This window comes from Hemiscyllium ocellatum, chromosome 31 (assembly GCF_020745735.1).
Source record: "Hemiscyllium ocellatum isolate sHemOce1 chromosome 31, sHemOce1.pat.X.cur, whole genome shotgun sequence".
Taxonomy (NCBI): domain Eukaryota; kingdom Metazoa; phylum Chordata; class Chondrichthyes; order Orectolobiformes; family Hemiscylliidae; genus Hemiscyllium; species Hemiscyllium ocellatum.
In genome coordinates, this window is record NC_083431.1 from 8061023 (window position 1) to 8079734 (window position 18712).

General features: G+C 39.1%; 1 protein-coding gene across 1 annotated transcript in view; it reads right to left on the reverse strand.

Annotated features, from left to right (window-relative positions):
* Nucleotides 1-18712, reverse strand: part of LOC132830504 (clathrin heavy chain 1) — a 61415-nt gene that overhangs the window by 24841 nt on the left and 17862 nt on the right. Inside the window, exons 4-15 of the mRNA XM_060848267.1 lie at nt 16287-16555; nt 15554-15715; nt 13816-13929; nt 11864-12037; nt 9384-9581; nt 8776-8976; nt 7311-7463; nt 5110-5232; nt 4001-4138; nt 2842-3006; nt 2469-2649; nt 1252-1415 (exon numbers count right to left, since the gene is read on the reverse strand). Coding sequence (XP_060704250.1) covers nt 1252-1415; nt 2469-2649; nt 2842-3006; nt 4001-4138; nt 5110-5232; nt 7311-7463; nt 8776-8976; nt 9384-9581; nt 11864-12037; nt 13816-13929; nt 15554-15715; nt 16287-16555 — 2042 coding nt within the window. The remainder of the gene's footprint in view (nt 1-1251; nt 1416-2468; nt 2650-2841; nt 3007-4000; nt 4139-5109; nt 5233-7310; nt 7464-8775; nt 8977-9383; nt 9582-11863; nt 12038-13815; nt 13930-15553; nt 15716-16286; nt 16556-18712) is intronic.

Genomic DNA, 18712 nt, shown 5'->3' on the forward strand with positions numbered 1-18712 from the left:
CACCTCAGTGCCTGAATACAGTCTCAATTTGATTGAACAGTTGCTCATACTTTGCAATCATGCTCCGCACTTTAAAATGAAAAAACAAGTGCCATTGCAAGATAACTTGCTAATTATTTTCCCCTCTGCCATTTATACCAGCTAGATTTGTGAATTGGAGTTGTCAAAGTGGTTGCTTTGATCCATTAATGGAGTTAAGCTTTAGAATTACCTGCCCATTAGTTTTCTATTAATCCTAAAAATAGATGGCTACATGATATTCAAGGAGGGACATTCTACTTTCACCAGTCCACAATGATATTGTCAATGTCTTAGCACATCTCAGAGCACTATCCTGCACAAGGACACTGCTAGAAAATTTAAAAAGAAAGAGGAAGGAAAAGGAAAGGGGGTTGCCTATGCTGCAAAATTTACCTGGTACATGTCCTGCCCAGTCCAGACAAGGGACAGCACAAAAGATAATAGCTTCCATCAGGAGCTGGTCACTTAGCACATTATACAAACTGACAAGCAGCAGAATAAGTTAAACAGTTATTGAACCATCTCAGATTTACAGCTAAAACAAATACCTTTATGTAGGATAAACTGGGTCTGAAATAAAGTGGTTTATGGATCTGTTGACTGGTCAAGAATAGCTAGTTTCACCAGACTGTTTAGTCATTACCCCAGTTAAATTCAAGCCACAAATATGTACTAGTTACTTTAAAAAAATTGTATTTGATCACATTTCACTAGTTCTGTATGCGTATTAGTAAAACCTAGTTACACTCCTGTAGTGTAACTAATGTAATTATGACTAGCTCCAAGTGCAGGATGGGATTCAACCTCTGGTTGAGGTAACTGCTTCTAGTCAGATTCTTAGAGAATTTCTTCTTTAAAACTGCAGTACACAAGTGAGAACTAAACTAGAGTCTTGCCTGACCAAGCTGGGTTCAGTAAGAACATGCAATCTTGGACACCCAAAATGTTAGTTTGGCAACAAAATTGAGATGAGAAACTCAGTCTTAGGCAATTCCTTTGCTATAATTATAATCATGCTCCAACACAACATTACTACAGTCATTTAGAGTAAAGTGCAAAAAACCTTGACAATCTAAAGGAAATTTGAAACATTAAAGGCAAGCCACAATTCCAGTTAGTCTGCAGTACATACTGAATTGCATAATCTTTTTCCATTCACTAAAATGGAGTTAGTTAAGTATATCCAGTACATACCCCCAAAAAAAAAAGCAGGACATGAATAGTTTTTACCTTGAGGAAGTTCTTCACACGTTCTGGATCATAGCAATTGCTCTCCCGACAAATTCGTTCCACCTCTTTGATCTGTCCAGTTTTACAAGCAGCCTGAATGTACTTGAAGTGGACTTCTGGATCTTGACTGAAATTTACAATGGAGCCCAAAAAATAGAATAGTCCTTACAAATAAAGCAAAGTAGATGTCAGATAAGCAGGGAAATCCTGTCCAAGATAGCTAGAAGATTTGTTTGCTGTTACTTGGCCCACAAGTATCTCAACTGCAAGATTCATTTCTATATATAGCTCCTGCAACTCAATGTTAAAGTGATGTTCTGTTGAAAGTTTTAGCCAGGTCAGACTATTAGTTGTCTTTATTTTAAAGGAGGCAATCCCATAATGACTCCCAATTAAGCAACCAGGTTAAAAAAGGTTACAAAAACAGGCAATTTGAGTATTATAAACAAGCCATTGCCTTTTCCACCTATTCCAAGTGTAAAGTAGAGGTTGCACTGACTAAATGCCATGGCTGTTTAATTAGTTAATTACAGTTGGTTATAGGAAGTGGAGATTAGTCAAGAATGCCCAGAGAAATTCACAAAAGCAGGCCACAGTATGCAAATTGAGAACTTGTACACAGGGTTCCAAAAAAATTTAAAATGAGATTACTAAATTTGTTAGCTGAGAAAAAAAAGGATAGAGGGACAGGTCAAGAACAGTACTAGCAGGGGAATAACATTGAAGATTTCAAAAAAGATAGTGTAGAATGAGCACCATGCAGTTTAAAAAAAGTTAGACAAAGTCAATGCAGGTCAAAAACAAAAATGGTTGCATGAACTTACAGCAAGAGAGTTTGACAACACTGGAAAGTTAAGAGAACAGGCCTAGGCACTTTTGTCCCAGTAATGACTGGGACTTGGAATGCTGGAAAAGGTGTTAAGTGTATGAGGTAATGTGAACCAAGTTGACATAGCAAGGACAGTTTCCACTGCAAGTTGAAACAAGCACTGTTCCCTCAAAAGGAAATCTTACATCCAGATGATTGAATCAAAGTGACAGTGCTTGCACATCGACCTGGTACACAAAGACTAGTCAAGTTAACTGTGCATTTAAATCTATACAAAGAGGAAATTTGAGTGATGAAAGGGGATTACATCAGCTACCATCTGGAAAAAAAAAGTTATCCATAGCTTTAAAAACTCCCTCAATTTATTTTTAAAAAGTTATAAATCTACCTTCAAAACTCTTGAAAGATTCAAACAGTTCAATCAGCTGCTGTGTACCAAGTTGTTCATGGTATTTGGAAGCTACTTGCACACAAATCTGCAGATTCTGACGGATATTAGCAGACAGCATGGCACGCAGACATTCAACAGAATCTTCAACAGACAGGGAGCCGAAGTAATTGACAAGCCACTATAAAGAAGGAAAAATGCAGTCATCTCAGTTACAATTGGGAAAAAATAAAATTAGCTTTAAACTGCTAAATATTCTGATCAAAACTATAATGTTAAGCTCAATATTTTAGTTTTAAAATAGGCTTCCAAGTGACAGTTGGATCAAATTTTAATCCTTAAATCATAGATTAGACCATAACTAATTACTGACCTCAGGATTTAGCAGATGGGTGTGCACCACAGCACGCTTAATATCATACAGGTCTGTATAATGTTCCAGGGCTCTTTGTAGTAGTCCAGCTTTTTCACAGAGCTGAGCAATGTGTGCACGATCATAGTGAGTGAACATCTGGTTACCAAGAATAGCATCTGCAACCTGAAAACAAAGTAATGGTATTCAAGTCTTAATATTCTGGGGAACCTCATTGGACAGAGGGACTGAGTGAAGAGGAAGCACTAATTAAAGCCTACATCCACTGGAAAAAGCTTTTTCCAGTGCAAAGCCCAACATGCAAAACACACAAGCAGGCTCAAACCTTGAGTGGAAGCAATCAGTAGGATCAGGGCACCCATGACTTAAATTGGTGACAAGGTAGGGAGAATGCTCAGAACACATTAGGTAGATGTACCAATTCAGTCAGTTAAGAAACCAACTACTTGGTATTAAGCTGCACACTTGGCTGTCCAATTCATTTTTACAAAGTGGTTAAGGTGCACATCATTCATGCAGCCACTAGGAAACTAATGTTAACCACGAGTTTATTACTGCAGCAACACTGCTGCAAGATGAAACACTAGTCATGATTCTACCTAAATTTGTTCCCATGAAGTCAAAGCTGGATTTCACATGACCTTAAGGTCTCATTGGAAGAGATTAGTGATGTAGCAAGCCATTACAAATCTTTAATACAGAATGCAAAAACAGACCCATACATTTTCTCCAAGTTTGCTCTCACCCCTCTACATTTCACCTTAATGTGGTGCATTTCTCATTAAAAACTTACTGTTCAAAACCATGATATGCACTATTTTTAGATTTAACTTATTTTTGTAGGCAACCCATTTGGAATGTCATTACACATCTCTGGAGCAGGTGGAACTTTAACCAGGTCTCTGGTTCAGGGCAGGGACACTACCTCCACCAAAAAAAAGTTATTCCTGGCCCCAAGTTCAATGTTGTGATAATAGTTTCTCCTGAATTTTATTGGCTTTTGTTACGAAGGTCAAGCCATGGAAGTCAGCTAAACCAATTCCATGAAGCATATTTAGACATTGCCAGAGCTCAGTGCAATATTCAAATATTGACTGCTCTGGGTAGAAGAGTAACTGTCTTTATAAAGTAGTGAAACAGTTAATGGAAAGATATATACTTGAGGTGCATGCATGAGATTCATTTCCAGAAGGCGAGTCTGCAATGGTCCTTCTGATGGACGGTTATTCTTGAGGGCATCCAGCAAAAAGGAAGTGCACTGTTGGATCAGGTTGTATTCCATGAACACATCAACAATCTGCAACAAAAAAAAAAACCAACAAATTTGAATGAAATATTTTCAATGTTAGATAAGTGATTGGAGCAAATTTCATAAAATTGTCCTCTTGAACTTTCAATTGTAAGTTGCAGCAAGAAGTGGAAGCAGAAGAGGTTACACCTTGAGGCAATAAGATTCTTATCTTGCAAAGACTACTTGACAAACCATTTCTGGCAATATGCTAAAAAATTCCTAAAGTTTGGGGTTGAATGCCTTAAAAGCAAACGTTTGGCACAACTATTCATGTATACAGGATTGCCAAAGGTTATTAAACCATGGCAAACTCATCCCACTACAAGTTCCCATTCAGCTCACCAAGAGACACCCACTTCCACATTTTCTCCTTCAGTTTCCTTCTACAAAAGACTGATCTGTTGCCCACATCCACAGATGGGCAAATTCCAAGTCAGAACAAATTGCAAATATTTAAATACAAGTTGAAAAAAACAGTATTGACATATACAGCTTCTACCTGAGGCGCTCAGACAATCCAGGGCTACAACTCTTTCCAGGTGACATCACTAAATACTCTATTAGAGTAACACAATTCTATAAAATGGATCAAATCTGTAGCCTCCTGACCAAAAGTCCATTTAAGAATAGCTATTATCTCCATATCACAAATGGAAATTTAGTAATGGCAAGTACCTGCAGAGACACAAGATCACTCAAGAACATTCTAATCTTATACACTGAGGGCTATAGAGCCTGTAGCCTAGATCAGGTAGGAAGACCTAAAATTTTTTTAAAAATAGCAATCAACCTAGAGCCCTTCATTAGAGGCACACTTCTTGCATGTTCAATGCAATGAAATTTCTCCAGGAAAATGGAGAAAAAAGTGAATTTAAAGAAACTGGGGCAATGTGAATTTAGTTCAGAAACAAGGGTTTCACCTTCGCAAAGCCAAAGTTACAGCAAAATGCTCAATTTCATAAGCAAAAAAGTTCTACCTGGGTGATATCTGCAAGAGGTTCTTCATCCTGAACCAACATCTGAGCAAATTGAAGTCCTTGATCAGGGCCGACCCTCATTACATTCCTCAGCAGAAATATCCAATCAGGAGAGTAACCAACCTGAGTAGAGATCATATGGGAGATTATAAATGAAGATATAAAAGTCCAAGCATGCAATGTCATCTAGCTACATAATTTCAGCTGGTTTGCACCACATTTTTCCATTTGGAAAAGTTTACAGCAAGATTTTGTGACTGAGTCACTGAGCAGGATCACAACCCAAAAGCACCATTTTAAATATGAGCATGTAGGAAATAGCAATGGACCATTGGCCCATTCTAATTAGATCAGGTATCAACAGACTTTTCCTGCACTTGGTCATAAGTTGTTTATAGTCATGAACAGTGTGACTGCCTCCAAAGCAGGAAAGAATGTGAAAGATGGTGTGGAACACAAGTGCCAATCTTGATAAGCTATTATCTTTCAAGATAATACATGGCTTGGAAAGGGTGGATGCTAGGAAATGGTTTCTATTAGGCGAAGAGACTAGGACCTGTGGACAGCCTTAGAATTAGAGGGGGTCAATTCAGAACAGAAATGGAGACATTTCTTCAGCCAGTGGTGGGCCTGTGGAATTCATTGCTGCAGAGTGCAGGGGAGGCTGGGACACTAAATGTCTTCAAGACAGATTGATAGATTCTTAATGTCACGAGGAATCAAAGGCTACAGGGAGAATGCTGGTAAGAGGAGCTGAAATGCCCAGCCATGATTGAATGGCAGAGTGGACTCGATGGGCCAAATGGCCTTACTTCCACTTGTATATCTTATGGTCTGATCTACCTACCACAAGTGGACCTCCTGCAATTAATTTGGATCTACCAGATGGCTGCATATTGAAACATTTGCAAATGTTACAGGACTGTGGCTTGCAAGACTAATGTTTATCTAGTTAATTGTTCCAAGCTAAAGTGCAGCAATAAGTAATTCAGGTTGCAATTAGATTTTGCTGGTCAGTGCTTAGGCCTCAGCTATTTAAAAATGTCATTTAAGGGGGCAATGAGATGTTTAAGGTTCTTGGTAGTAGTAGAGTCCAAGTGGGCGGCACAGTGGTTAGCACTGCTGCCTCAGCGCCCGAGACCTGGGTTCAATTCCCACCTCAGGCGACTGACTGTGTGGAGTTTGCACGTTCTCCCCGTGTCTGCATGGGTTTCCTCCGGGTGCTCTGGTTTCCTCCCACAGTCCAAAGACGTGCGGGTCAGGTGAATTGGCCGTGCTAAATTGCCCATAGTGTTATGTCAGGGGTAAATGTAGGGGTATGGGTGGGTTGCGCTTCGGCAGGTCGGCGTGGACTTGAGCCGAAGGGCCTGTTTCCACACTAAGTAATCTAATCTAAAAATATTGGATATGGGCAAGCCCTGGCAAAAATGCTGTCAAAGTAATAGGACATTAACATTTTAATATAATAACTTCAGCAGTAATGGTGTGCAGAAGTATTGGATGATTGTTAGGAATCATTTAAAAAAGTTAACTTTTTTTTTTAAAGGTATGGCAAGACAAGTAGCATTTCTGCCTTATTCCAAGTGATCAATACAAGTTCAAACAGTCTTGCTGAGCTCAAGATCCTATAACAGAAGAATCAATCAATCTCCTCTTGTTGAGAGATGGATTTATCTTCAGGGCAAGTGCAATATTCCGAAAATTAGTAATGGCAAGAAGGTAATCTCATTTGAATACAATGATCTGAGGTAGAGGCTGTTTGCCCTGATTTCAAGGATCTAGAACTGGAGGCCTCAAAATGAAGGGTTGGGGACCGAACAATGTTGAAGGGTTCAGCTTTCTTACCAAAATAGAGAAAAAAAAAAGCTATGTAGATAGATATTTAAGCTAAGCAGTCAAGGCAAAGATTTGTCACAAGTTTCAGGTCATTGGATATGATGAGGGGAAGCTAGTCACGATCCTAGAGGGAAACGTGCAGGTCGTTACAACCCACCCATTCTTGGCTTTGTGCTTCCAAGCAAGCATGTGCACAGCTGCAATTAGGGTTTTTGTAAAGCTTGGAACTGAAGTTTCTATTAAGTTGGTCAGTAAGATTCGTGTGAGCACTTGTTCAAAGTTTTACAGAAAGGTTAAAAGGTTCTATATTTGATAACTTCCCAATATTCAAAATTAAAGTATGGACTAATGTTAAGAACACTTACTTTCTTTGCATACAGCACAATCTTCTGAAACTGACCGGTTTCTGCAAAACACTGGATCACTTTGTTGGGGACATTTGCCCTCAGGTAGACACTCAATGCCAGTGTGGGATCCACAGACTTCACAATATCACCAAGCTCCTCAGAGCACTCCAGCTATAGGAACATCAGTTGAGCCCATTAAAGTAACACAAGTTCAAATTTTAGTTTACTATAAGATTGTTCTATACCACTAAAACACGAGAACTGGAAAGTTAGCTGCAACAATGTTAACACCTTTCCCTCCATTGCTACTTGTTCCTGTGGAAGCTTGCTATGTTCAAATTAGTTTTGATATAGAGTCTAAGCCTGGATAAACCATAAAATATTTGGATGCCAATGAAAACAAGATCAATTGAGCACAATGCATTAGCTGGGGTTTGTGTGATCAACATGCAAATTGGAGATTTGCTACAGATGAGTTAAGGAACGAGTTCTCAAATCTAAATATTGGAGTGCAGGGAAGAATGGATGCCTAGAGTTGAACAGATTATGAAAGTGAAGACAAGTGCAGCAGATTAATACATCTTCCACATTTGGACACAACATGTAACCTTGAGCAGTAAAGGACAGCCTCTTACTTCAAAGGACAGCCTCTTGCAGTCAATGACATTTTAAAATGGACACTTCGATTTGATGATTCAAATTGGGCCAGAGAATACTTGTCACCAGTGATCTTACCCCCTACATTTATCCACCTGTTGCTTACCCACTCATCTTCCCTAGCCCCACCCATGTTCTCAACCCCCTTCCTCAGTCCTGAAGGACCCTGCTTGAAATGTTGATCCTCCCACTCCATTAGTGGAGTTTGACCTGCTGCACTGTTTACAGCTCCACATTGTGGTCAACTGACATTCTAGCATCTGCAGTCCTCACTATTTCCAGGTTCAGAGGCTGCTAGTAGTACTTTAGACAACATGTATTTAAGTGGAGACTTGAATTTAGTTACAGACTTCCTTTGAAGTGCATGAAAGCAATTATTGGCATGAGCCAAGTTGGTTTAATTTGCTAGAAAGATTAAAGTCAAACCTGGTCTGGCCCCAAACTATTACAGACCATAAGGCTTCAGCCTTAGGGAGAAGCTGGAAAATAGGACAAGGAATTTGCAGCAATAGATGGATTGAGGGGTTGGCAATGCCAAGATTGACTCAAGTTTGAGTGAAGGGGTATTTAAAATTCCATCTTTGTATGGGATTGCTCCCAAGTCACTGGTTAAGTCAGGAACTCATTTGGACGAGAACACTAGCACTCTTCCCCACACTGAAAATCCAAAATAAATGTAGTAAAGAGAATAGTTCACTTATTTTTGCCAAGACCATGTTGCAAGCATAAGCAGGTTAATATTTTAAATCCTAAAATTATAAAGTTTTAGTGCTTCATTGTACAAAGCAAGAGCACCTGGAATGAACAGAAGTGGAAATTCAGTTACCTTATCTTCTTTTAGCCACTTCTCAAGCAACTGCTTACGCCCCTGCTGTAACACTGGCCTACATAACTCCAAAGACTCAAATTTGTTCAGCTGTCCTTGATCAAGCAGTATGCCAAAGTACTGAAGCAAAGGGGATGTCTGTCCTGGCTGAGCAGTTACACTCTGAAAACGACGAATAGTGTCTGGAGTGCGCAAAATACCCTGGTTTAGAAAAAAAAAGGACAGATTAAAGTTAATATGCACAAACTTGAAAGAAAGCCAAAATTCCCTGATTAAGAAGCTTTCAGCTGGCAGTGTCCCCTTGTTCAAAAAGGGATTTCAGATGTCATGTTCTAATCAAAGAAACAAGGTTCAAATGGTAAGCAAAATCAAGCCATAGGTTTGATATACTTTCCCGAGTTGATAATAGCTTTGTATTAACTGTCAGATTTTGTGGCCACCTTCTGCATTAATACTTGCATGTTAGACAGTTAGCACAATTTAAAAAGAGCTGCAATATCTTTAAGCCCACCTGGGTTGTTACATCCAATATCTAAGTGAACCTTTGGTCCAATTCAGGATACATTTTATCTTGTCAACTCAAATTTTAGACTACACTAATACATTACCTTTGGTGCATTTGCAGCTATTTTTGCTGCCTCTGAATAGTTTCCCTGAGCAAAGAGAGCATTGAACTTGCGAGCAAAGAGCTCTTCTGCCCCAGCTAGATTATTGCGCACAGCCATGCGCAGTGCAAGGTCTGGGTTCTGCAACACATTGGTGATGTAAGGGATGATGTTTTCTTCCTCAACACAGACAGATAATACCTGAAATAGCAGGAGTTAAACATTAGCTTGAGAATGCATTTAACAATTCAACTAGACATTTTCATGAAACATTAGGCAAACTTTGTCAGAAACTATAGCATGCCTGAATTACTGTTTGACATGACAAACATTAATTCAAACTGTTTTGCTAAGGCATCAATGTCTTTCCATAGAAATGAAAGTTGGCTGATAGAGACAAGAACTTTGTTCTGTAAAATGTATTACTTGTTTATGCCCAGGGGATGCTGTTGTGCCCTTAAACTGCAGAACACTTCCTTAGCAAGTCCCAGCTCATTTGTTAAGTGTTACATGTCTTTATGTCTAACTTATGCTACCAAGACTCAAAAACATTCAATATTCATTAATTCAGAATAGGCAGTTCTTGTATATGGATTAAGTGCATCTTGATCAATATTGATCTGACATATCCATACAAGTCAATTCCCTTGTTGGCAGAAAACTGGTTTACTGCATCAGTGCTCAAATCAAGAATTCTAATCCTAAACTACACAAATAGGAATGAAGTAGTTAGAGTAAATAACTTACAGGACCACAACAGTATGACTAATTCAGGTTGCCACATGAACAACCCACATCTCTAGTTTCTTCTGAAGGGTCAGGCCCATGCACAGTACTAACTGCCAAAACTGGAAGATACTGACATGTCAGTGTAGCAACCTGAGCAACTGTACAGTCGAGGTAAAATTGTAAGGGACACTGAAAGGATGCAGAAGAGTTTGATTATTCCAGGGATTGGGAATTCTAGCTATAGTCTTCTGTTGGAAAAGCAGAGGTTGCTGTTCCTGGAATACACAGATTAAATAGTTGAAAGATCCTAAAATTTTAAACTATGATACAAGGACTTGAGTACAGATTTTAAGTTGCAAGGGGAATGCAAGCACTTTCTAATGTTACCTGGGAACACAAATCAAGAGCAAAATGAATTATGATTTCCACTGGCTGGATTGGATAGCCACAGATTCAATGGGCCAACTGTGTGCTGTAAATGGCTTACAAGGTTATGTAACAGCTGGTTCACTAAATACCAACTTAACTATCGAGTGGAAAGAATTCTAGCCTACATACTGGTTTGGCATTGAAATAAGCCAGGTTAGCCTACCAACAATAGTTTATGCAGACAACTGATCAAGACTGGGTCAGATTATGGGTAACTAATGCAAGCTGACAGCCATTGTACAGCTTTTAGGTTGAGAATCACTCATGAAGCAGCCATTTGGCCCATGAGTCTCCATAGATTTTGTAGCTTGTTAAAATAGATTGCAGAAAGGATCAGACTGGAAATAACTGCATTATGCAGAATTTTACAAAATGAAGTATAACTGAAGATCACATAGTAAATACTAATAGGTCAACATAAACTGGAACCTTTATTCTGACCCAAAATAGGGTCATTTGAACTGTAAAAACAGCACTTAAGCCATTCCAGGTGTTAGTTAAAATTAGAGTCAAATTGACATGCAACTTGTTCTACTGGTAAACAGAACCATCTATTCTGTTTATAGCATTAGATCTGGCTTTACATTGCCACAAAGGAAAAAAATGGCTGGTGATCAAGAATGCTGTGCCAGATGTGTTAGGAACACAAAAACTTCAATATATTGGATGTCTCTAACAGAAGAATTTTAGTCTGGAATTTAAGTTGGAAGAATTCACAACCAGAGTAGTTCAACTGATACTAGATAGGGAGAGAGAGATGATATGTTTAAGATCAATTCTGAAGCAAACACTTCAAGTCTACATGTGCTGACCTGTTGTTTGGGACCAGGTGATGCATAGGGTTGGAGCACAGAGGCAGATCTGGAAAAAATGTTGAAAGTGAAGAGGAATAGAAGTGGGTAAAGAGCTGGAAGTGTAAAATATTTAAGTTGAATTGGTCAGTTGCAAATAGGCCAGTCTAGATTAATGGCTGTGGCAAGGAATATTAAGAATTATGGCATACAAGGCCTTGCCACATAATTGGAGGAAGCATCTGTCTTGGATATGCCAGGAACTAGTAGCAGAGGGCCATAGCCAAATGTCAGCTTACACAAGTTGATGGATATACATGCTGTTGAGGTGCAGTGCAAGTCTCAAGATCAGGCATTGAATCCACTTCAAAACTGAACACGAGTACTTAAGATACAGACTTCAGAAAGAATAAAATGACATTGAAATCACTAGAAGCTTCTGCAGGTTAAATGTTGGATGCAATTTTAAAAGCATTTATAATTCAGACTTGCAAAAGCTACTAAAATTTGCAGCCAAACTAAATGCCTTCATACCTGACCCTTTCTATTCACTCCAATTATTCCAGATGTAGCATCATGTCCTGCTGTAACAAAGATGGTCTCTCCACTGATTCTGTTCATGTAGATACAGGTGCCAGTCTCCAAGTCATACAGATGGATGTATCCATATTTGGTGATCAGGAAAACAACATCATGCTTTGCACTTATCTTTAAGGGAAAGAAGTTTAAATACTTTGTAATGTCTTAAATGGTATGCAAAGTAATGTCCAGTTACTACACTGAACTATTATGAGGCTGGTCTGGTTCAGTTAGGTTTTCACAGGTCACTTAACTAGCTTACAGTACTTGAAATATCCCATCAAGGGATCAATTACATCTGTTACTTTAGTTGTAAGCAGTAGGTAATTAAAATCCATTTGTGCCAAGGATAATCTTGCATATAAAGACTTCAAATCTCAACTAAAGATTTTAAAAACAAACTTTGTTTGGTACAAGTTAACAGGAGCATTCAAATTACTAGGTTATAGTTATGTTGACAGCTATTAGCCTCAAAGTATGGCATAGCCTGTTCATTTGCCTGCATGGTGCATGAAACCTTGAGTTGAAGATACCTTTGGGATATCTTAGAAGCCACTCCAGAGACCTGCCTGCTTTAAATCAAGCTGAAACCTAGATTTTGATTAGCATGCTGGCTATCACAAGGGTTTATCACAGCAACCAGGTGAATTTTTGTCGTCTAAGTTTAGATTTACTTCAAAAAGCACCTGGAGCCAAGTGCAATTCAATGATCAATGACATTTCACACTTCTACTTTCTAACATGGAGAAGTTACTCATTAGCTTTTACATATGTTAACACAGGAAGACTGAGGGGGAAGTCAGGTCAGTGTAGGAGCAAAATTGACTGAACTACAATTTAAGACAGACTGCAGCTGACTGAACCCTGTTGACTTAGTGAAGTGAGGCAGAGGCATGGAACAGTGTTCCAACTTTACACAAAGGTAAAGGTTAGTACAATGATCTGTCAAAACTCCCTTCACCCATTAATTTGCATATACTTTTTGGACTTGGAGATTGGAGCTTGTGCAAGGTGATGAGATGACAAGCTTAGGGAACAAGTTTTAACCTTGCAGATAAACATCAGGGTAGTGAAACTATGCACAAATATTCAAAATCAAGTTTCTATGGATGTGAAACTATGCAGTTATATAGCACTTGATCAAGCTTCTCAAGAGCAGATCTAAAGTGCTTTAGGTGCACATTACTGTTGAAAAATACCAAGTGTAATAGCCAGTTGTGCACAGGATTCCACAATATGACAATAACCACAATCTGTTCTGGAGATTGTTAGATTGACAAATATTAGATCAAGGAAAACCCACCCCTTCAAGGGACTAAATTGATCTTTAACATCCAAGTAGGAGATGGGAATTATTTGTAGAAACCAGCACCTCAGCAATAAGTATTCTCTCAGCACTGAGAAAGATATACTAGTACTGATTTATACTTAAACTTGAAGTCATAGTGAACCCAGAACTGGATGCCTCAGGCAAGGGTGCTCTCCATCCTACAAGTTTCAAATAGAGGTCAGATTGGTGGACTGAAATCTATTACTGTAATTTTGCTATCTTTTAGGATAGCCACAGTACAATATACCAGGCTCTTCATACAGGTTAAGTGGGGCATGCAAATTAAAACCTCATTTATATGGCAAACATCCATTGTCATGGAGCGTCACTGAGGCAGTGCTGATGCCAGTGTACAGGTAGTTGCATGTTAAATCTACTTGAGTCAGCCAACTTGCGCAGGAGCATGGTAATTGAATACTAAAGCACTCAATCTTTGAGTATAGAAAGTGATCCATTGATCCAACCTGCATGCAGGAGTGTCATGGCCTTGACTCAGCAGTGTAAACCATTGCATCATATCCTATTGATTCTTCAAATCAAAAATCAGTATTATTTTTATTGCACATGTTCAAATTACCTGCATTGCAACAGGAAAGTCATTCTGTGCCTCTGGTGGGAAGAAGACATCTACTGCTTTTTTGGCAAAGGGCTGGTTTCCTGTAGGAGGAGTACCCACCTCAATAATGTGAAGCTGTAAAAGTTAACATGCACATACAAGTTGTGAAAGTGATCTAAATATTAACACTGTACAACATTCATATTAATGACTGCAAAACTAAAACTTGAGCAGTTGTATGTAGAACAATTCAGCTAGAGGTCAATTAGTCCAATAGTTACAATACTATGAACCTACAGCACAAGTTAGAGTCAGATGTACAGCATGGAAACAGACCCTTTGGTCCAAGCTGTCGATGCAGACCAGATATCCCAACCCAATCTAGTCCCACCTGCCAGCACCTGGCCCATATCCCTCCAAACCCTTCTTATTCACATATCCATCCAAATGCCTCTTAAAATGTTGCAATTATACCAGCTTCCATCACATCCTCTGGCAGCTCATTCCATACATTTCATGCAGAGGGTGGCAAAAAAAAAAATTGTCCTGCAAGTCTCATCCTTCCCCTCTCACCCTAAAGCTATACCCTCTAATTCTGGACTCCAACCCCAGGGGCAAAAAAAAAAAAAGACTGCCTATTTATCCTATCCATGCCCCTCAAAATTTTCTAAGCCTCTGAAGGTCACCCCTCAGCCTCCGACACTCCGGGGAAAACAGCCCCAGCCTGTTCAGCCTCTCCCTGTAGCTCAGATCCTCCAACCCTGGCAACATCCTTGTAAATCTTTTCTGAACCCTTTCAGGTTTCACAACATCTTTCTGATAGGAAGGAGACCAGAATTGCACACAATATTCCAACAGTGGCCTAACCAATGTCCAGTACAACCACGACATGACCTCCCAACTCCTGTACTCAATACTGACCAAGGAAAGCATACCAAAACACATTCACTATCCTATCTACCTGCAACTCCATTTCAAGGAGCTATGAACCTGCACTCCAAGGTCTTTGTTCAGCAACACTACCTCGGACCTTACCATTAAAAAAAGTGTATAAATCCTGCTAAGATTGGCTTTCCAAAACACAGCACCCTGCATTTTTCTAAATTAAACTCCATCTGCCACTTCAGCCCATTGGGCTATTGCTCCAGATCCGGTTCTAATCTTAGATGTCCACTACACCTCCAATTGTGTCCTCTGCAAACTCACCAACTACCTCTTCTTATGCTTGCATCCAAATCATTTACGTAATGACAAAAATTAAGGCAGCCCAGCACCAATCCTTAATTTTAACTCCATTTACAGCTTAGGCCTGAAATTGTTTCAGAAATAAAGAAATGTTATGCCACTCAGTACTCCAACTTTATTCAAACAGTTCATTCCAACTCATGAGTAGTTGGGCATTAAGCAGGCTAGACAGTAAGCTTAAATGTTGCCACTCATCAACTGATTTCTGGAGTGGTAGAAGTTACCATCCATGGGCCCTCACTTTTGCTTTAAATCAGTGCAGCTGTAGGCCAAAGCAGTCAGTCACTTTCACTAGCAAGTATCAGAAATTAAATTCAAATACTTAAACAGAAGTTCTGATAGATAATAGCATGACAAATGCTGCTAGCATCCCAAGCTGGAGATCAGAAAATTGAATGGTAAGTTAGCATTTATGCATTTGGAAACAGCTTTCACTAAAAAGCTCAGTCATCAAAACATTTGCCCACTGAACTTTGGGGCCAGTACTACCCTCTATATACAATTGTAGGCTTACCTTCCCTCCTGCTTGCCCTCTGACAGCAAAGCAGAATAATGTTGACTCTTCTGCATTCCCTTCCATCTTGAATTGCGCAAAGGCTGCTGCATGACCTTCAATTGGCTGAGATACCTTTCTGTCCAATGAGTAAAGCTGCATTGCTCCCACCACACGATTTTGCTGTTGAAAAATTCAAAAGTTAATGTTTAGAAAGTCCTTACAAATGCCTGTCATTTGCAGACATGGTTTAAGTCCAGTCATTGGGCACATGCCTTAGTTGCCACAAGTACCTTTGATTTCAACAACAGCTATGGGCCTGCAATTTAAGTATTTCAGCTATTCCTCAAGTAGCTGGAAACAGAAGACTAGCTGTTCAATTAAAAAGTGAGGTCTGCAGATGCTAGAGATCAGAGCTGAAAGTGTGTTGCTGGTTAAAGCACAGCAGGTCAGGCAGCATCCAAGGAACAGGAAATTCAACGTTTCAGGCCGGAGCCCTTCATCAGGAATCAGCTGTTCAATGTTTATAGAAACATCCTGGCAGGAGCTGGTTGGCAGGGTTATGACTGTTGCTTATTCCACCAGTCTTCACTTCAGAAGCATTGTTCTGAGGCATTGATTGTAACAATTGCTGACAGCACTAGAGTATGCATAATGCAATTTAAATGAATATCATTTACCACATTGCAAAACAAGCTTACTGGCAAAGCCTTATATTAGTACAAATGACAAAAGCATCTAGTGAATGCCATACCTGGGCAGAGATGCCAATGAGCAGTAACCATTTCTGCTTAGCATCAGTGCGGTAATTGATGATCTGGCAGCCTGCTAGACTAGAGTGTCTATCAAAAACTTTCATTGGCTGAGACTCTCCCTCCATGCTCCAGTGATACACTGCAGAGTCTGTTACCAAGGCAATTGTATTGAGAGAAATCCACTTCCAGAAAGTGACATCATCCACCATAGTGTGAGCCTTCATCTTACTTTTCATTTCTATATTAAATATTTGCAGTGTTTTTCCAGCTGTAAAAAAAAAGTTAAATTCAAAGATGAAGTTAAAACAGATACTGCTTAAAAACTAGTTTGCCATATCCTCCTCCCCTCAAAAAGGTTTATTGGCCTATCGACAGTTAAGTTTAATATTAAAAAGGCATTAAAGATTCCCTTAAAAAGGTAAACTAATAGAAGTTAAGCAGATTTGATGACCCACACAATTAAACCAGGACATTCTTGGAAGCATTTTTCTTGGACTGGCCCAGTTAAAGCTTTGTTGGAATTAGCTTTTTGATCAGGATCCTTAAGCTCAGAACTTAAGTTATCCATTTGACCCCAAGTGCATAAAGACACCAAGGGGTATGCAGTACCTGTCTACAGTTAGTGCTTTGTTAAAAAGCCAAACCTTTCACAAAACTGCATGACATTTGAATGGCAGCAGGTCTGAACCAAAAACATTCATCTGTATGCAGAGCACACAGCACTCAGGATGGGAACATCTTTAACTAGCACTTGAATTCTCCCCACAAAAACAGAGAATTAGTCAAAGATTGTACAATTTCCATATTATTCATCTGAAGATGTTTGGATAGTATGAAATTGCTAACTTCTGAGGATGCGAGGCCTCTTTAAACAGGGATCAAGAGCATGAATGACCCCATCACATTCCACTATTGCACCTGACAATAAATGGAACACCATTTTCAAACAAGGTGAAAAACACCTAGGTGTAAAGTTAAAGTACAATTCCAAAGGACTAACTGCTTTGTGCCTTGTTCCCATCCCAAGTGTCCAGTTATACACAACACTACATAGCAATAAAGACAAAATTCCAGCTCATGGCTCTGGTCCAGTTCATAAACTAAATGCTACATTCTTGCCTGAAAATTTGGACAGTTCATGATTTTAGATCAATTAATGGATGCCAGCTTAAATTTAAGATACTTAAACTAAGATCAGGTGTTACTTACTTGCTAGCCCCTTTTAAGCTCTAAGCCAAAAAGGCTTTATTAGGTAACATTTCATACTCACCTATTCAAGGTCAGCAAAAGCAGCTTTAAAATGGACTCAATTCTAACCCCTCTATTGTGGGGAAACACTCACCATTTAAGCTTCGCTGTAAAAGTTGTAGTATAAGCAAAACCGGCTTGTCAGTTTTAACTGAGTGTAGTTAACTGTTCATTAAAGTTTAATGTTTCTGAAATATCAAGCAAGCTGGTCTTAAAACCCAAGAAGCAATATACTTTATAAACTGGACCAGGAGAGTCTATATTTAAAAGTAACTCACCATCTGCTTATACACAAAGCAAGCAGTAAAGAAATGCAAAGTTATTGGATCAGTAAAACAAATTCTAGATAATGACAAGCAAGCTTAAGGTTAACCTTTGGTAGCCCATGTTTAGATTTAAATCGCCACTTCTAGAAAAAAGTTGCAAAGCATTTCAGTAGCATGAGAGGAGACTGCGCTTTTAAGAAAGCCCACATTTTTAAAGAAACATTGAGATCCTCCAGGAAGCTAGTGAAATTGGCATCAACTAAGGTTTTGCAAAAATTAGCTTGTGTGGAATTAACTATTTTGAATTAAATTCTGAAAGTGTATTGTCTAGTTGTACTAGAAAAGAATTCATCTGTTAAAAGTATTTTCCCCCCTGGTTTTGCACAAAATAAAGCCCAAGGTTAGGGGCTGTCAAGGTAATTAAAATCTGCTTCAAATGCAACAGAACACAAGGAAGCTACAGAACATCTACAGCAGATGGTGACTGGGCTTTGGAAACCCCATTAAGTTTACAGAATCTCCAAGACAATAGAGCACTGTTACAGACCACAAGTCTGTAGGTGATCTTTAAGGTGATGTGATCAATTTCTGAATAGAGGATGGCTCTACATACATTCCCTGTTTATTTTTCCATTGCACAAGTGCATATTGCATTGAATGGAATTAGTGACACAGCTGGCCAAGAACAAACTTAAAATCAGGTGTGATCTATACTCAAATGCTTGTACACAGAACCAAAAGGAGCATGGTTTGAAACCTTGGTGTTCAGGAATTCAAGCCAAGTTTAAACAAGCTATGGCACTTTCCTCAAAATTTGTCAAAGTCTAACTTTACACCAAGGACAATTCTAAACTGCACAACGGTCAGCATTATGATGCAATCATTCAGAAACACCATTACCTAAAGTTTTT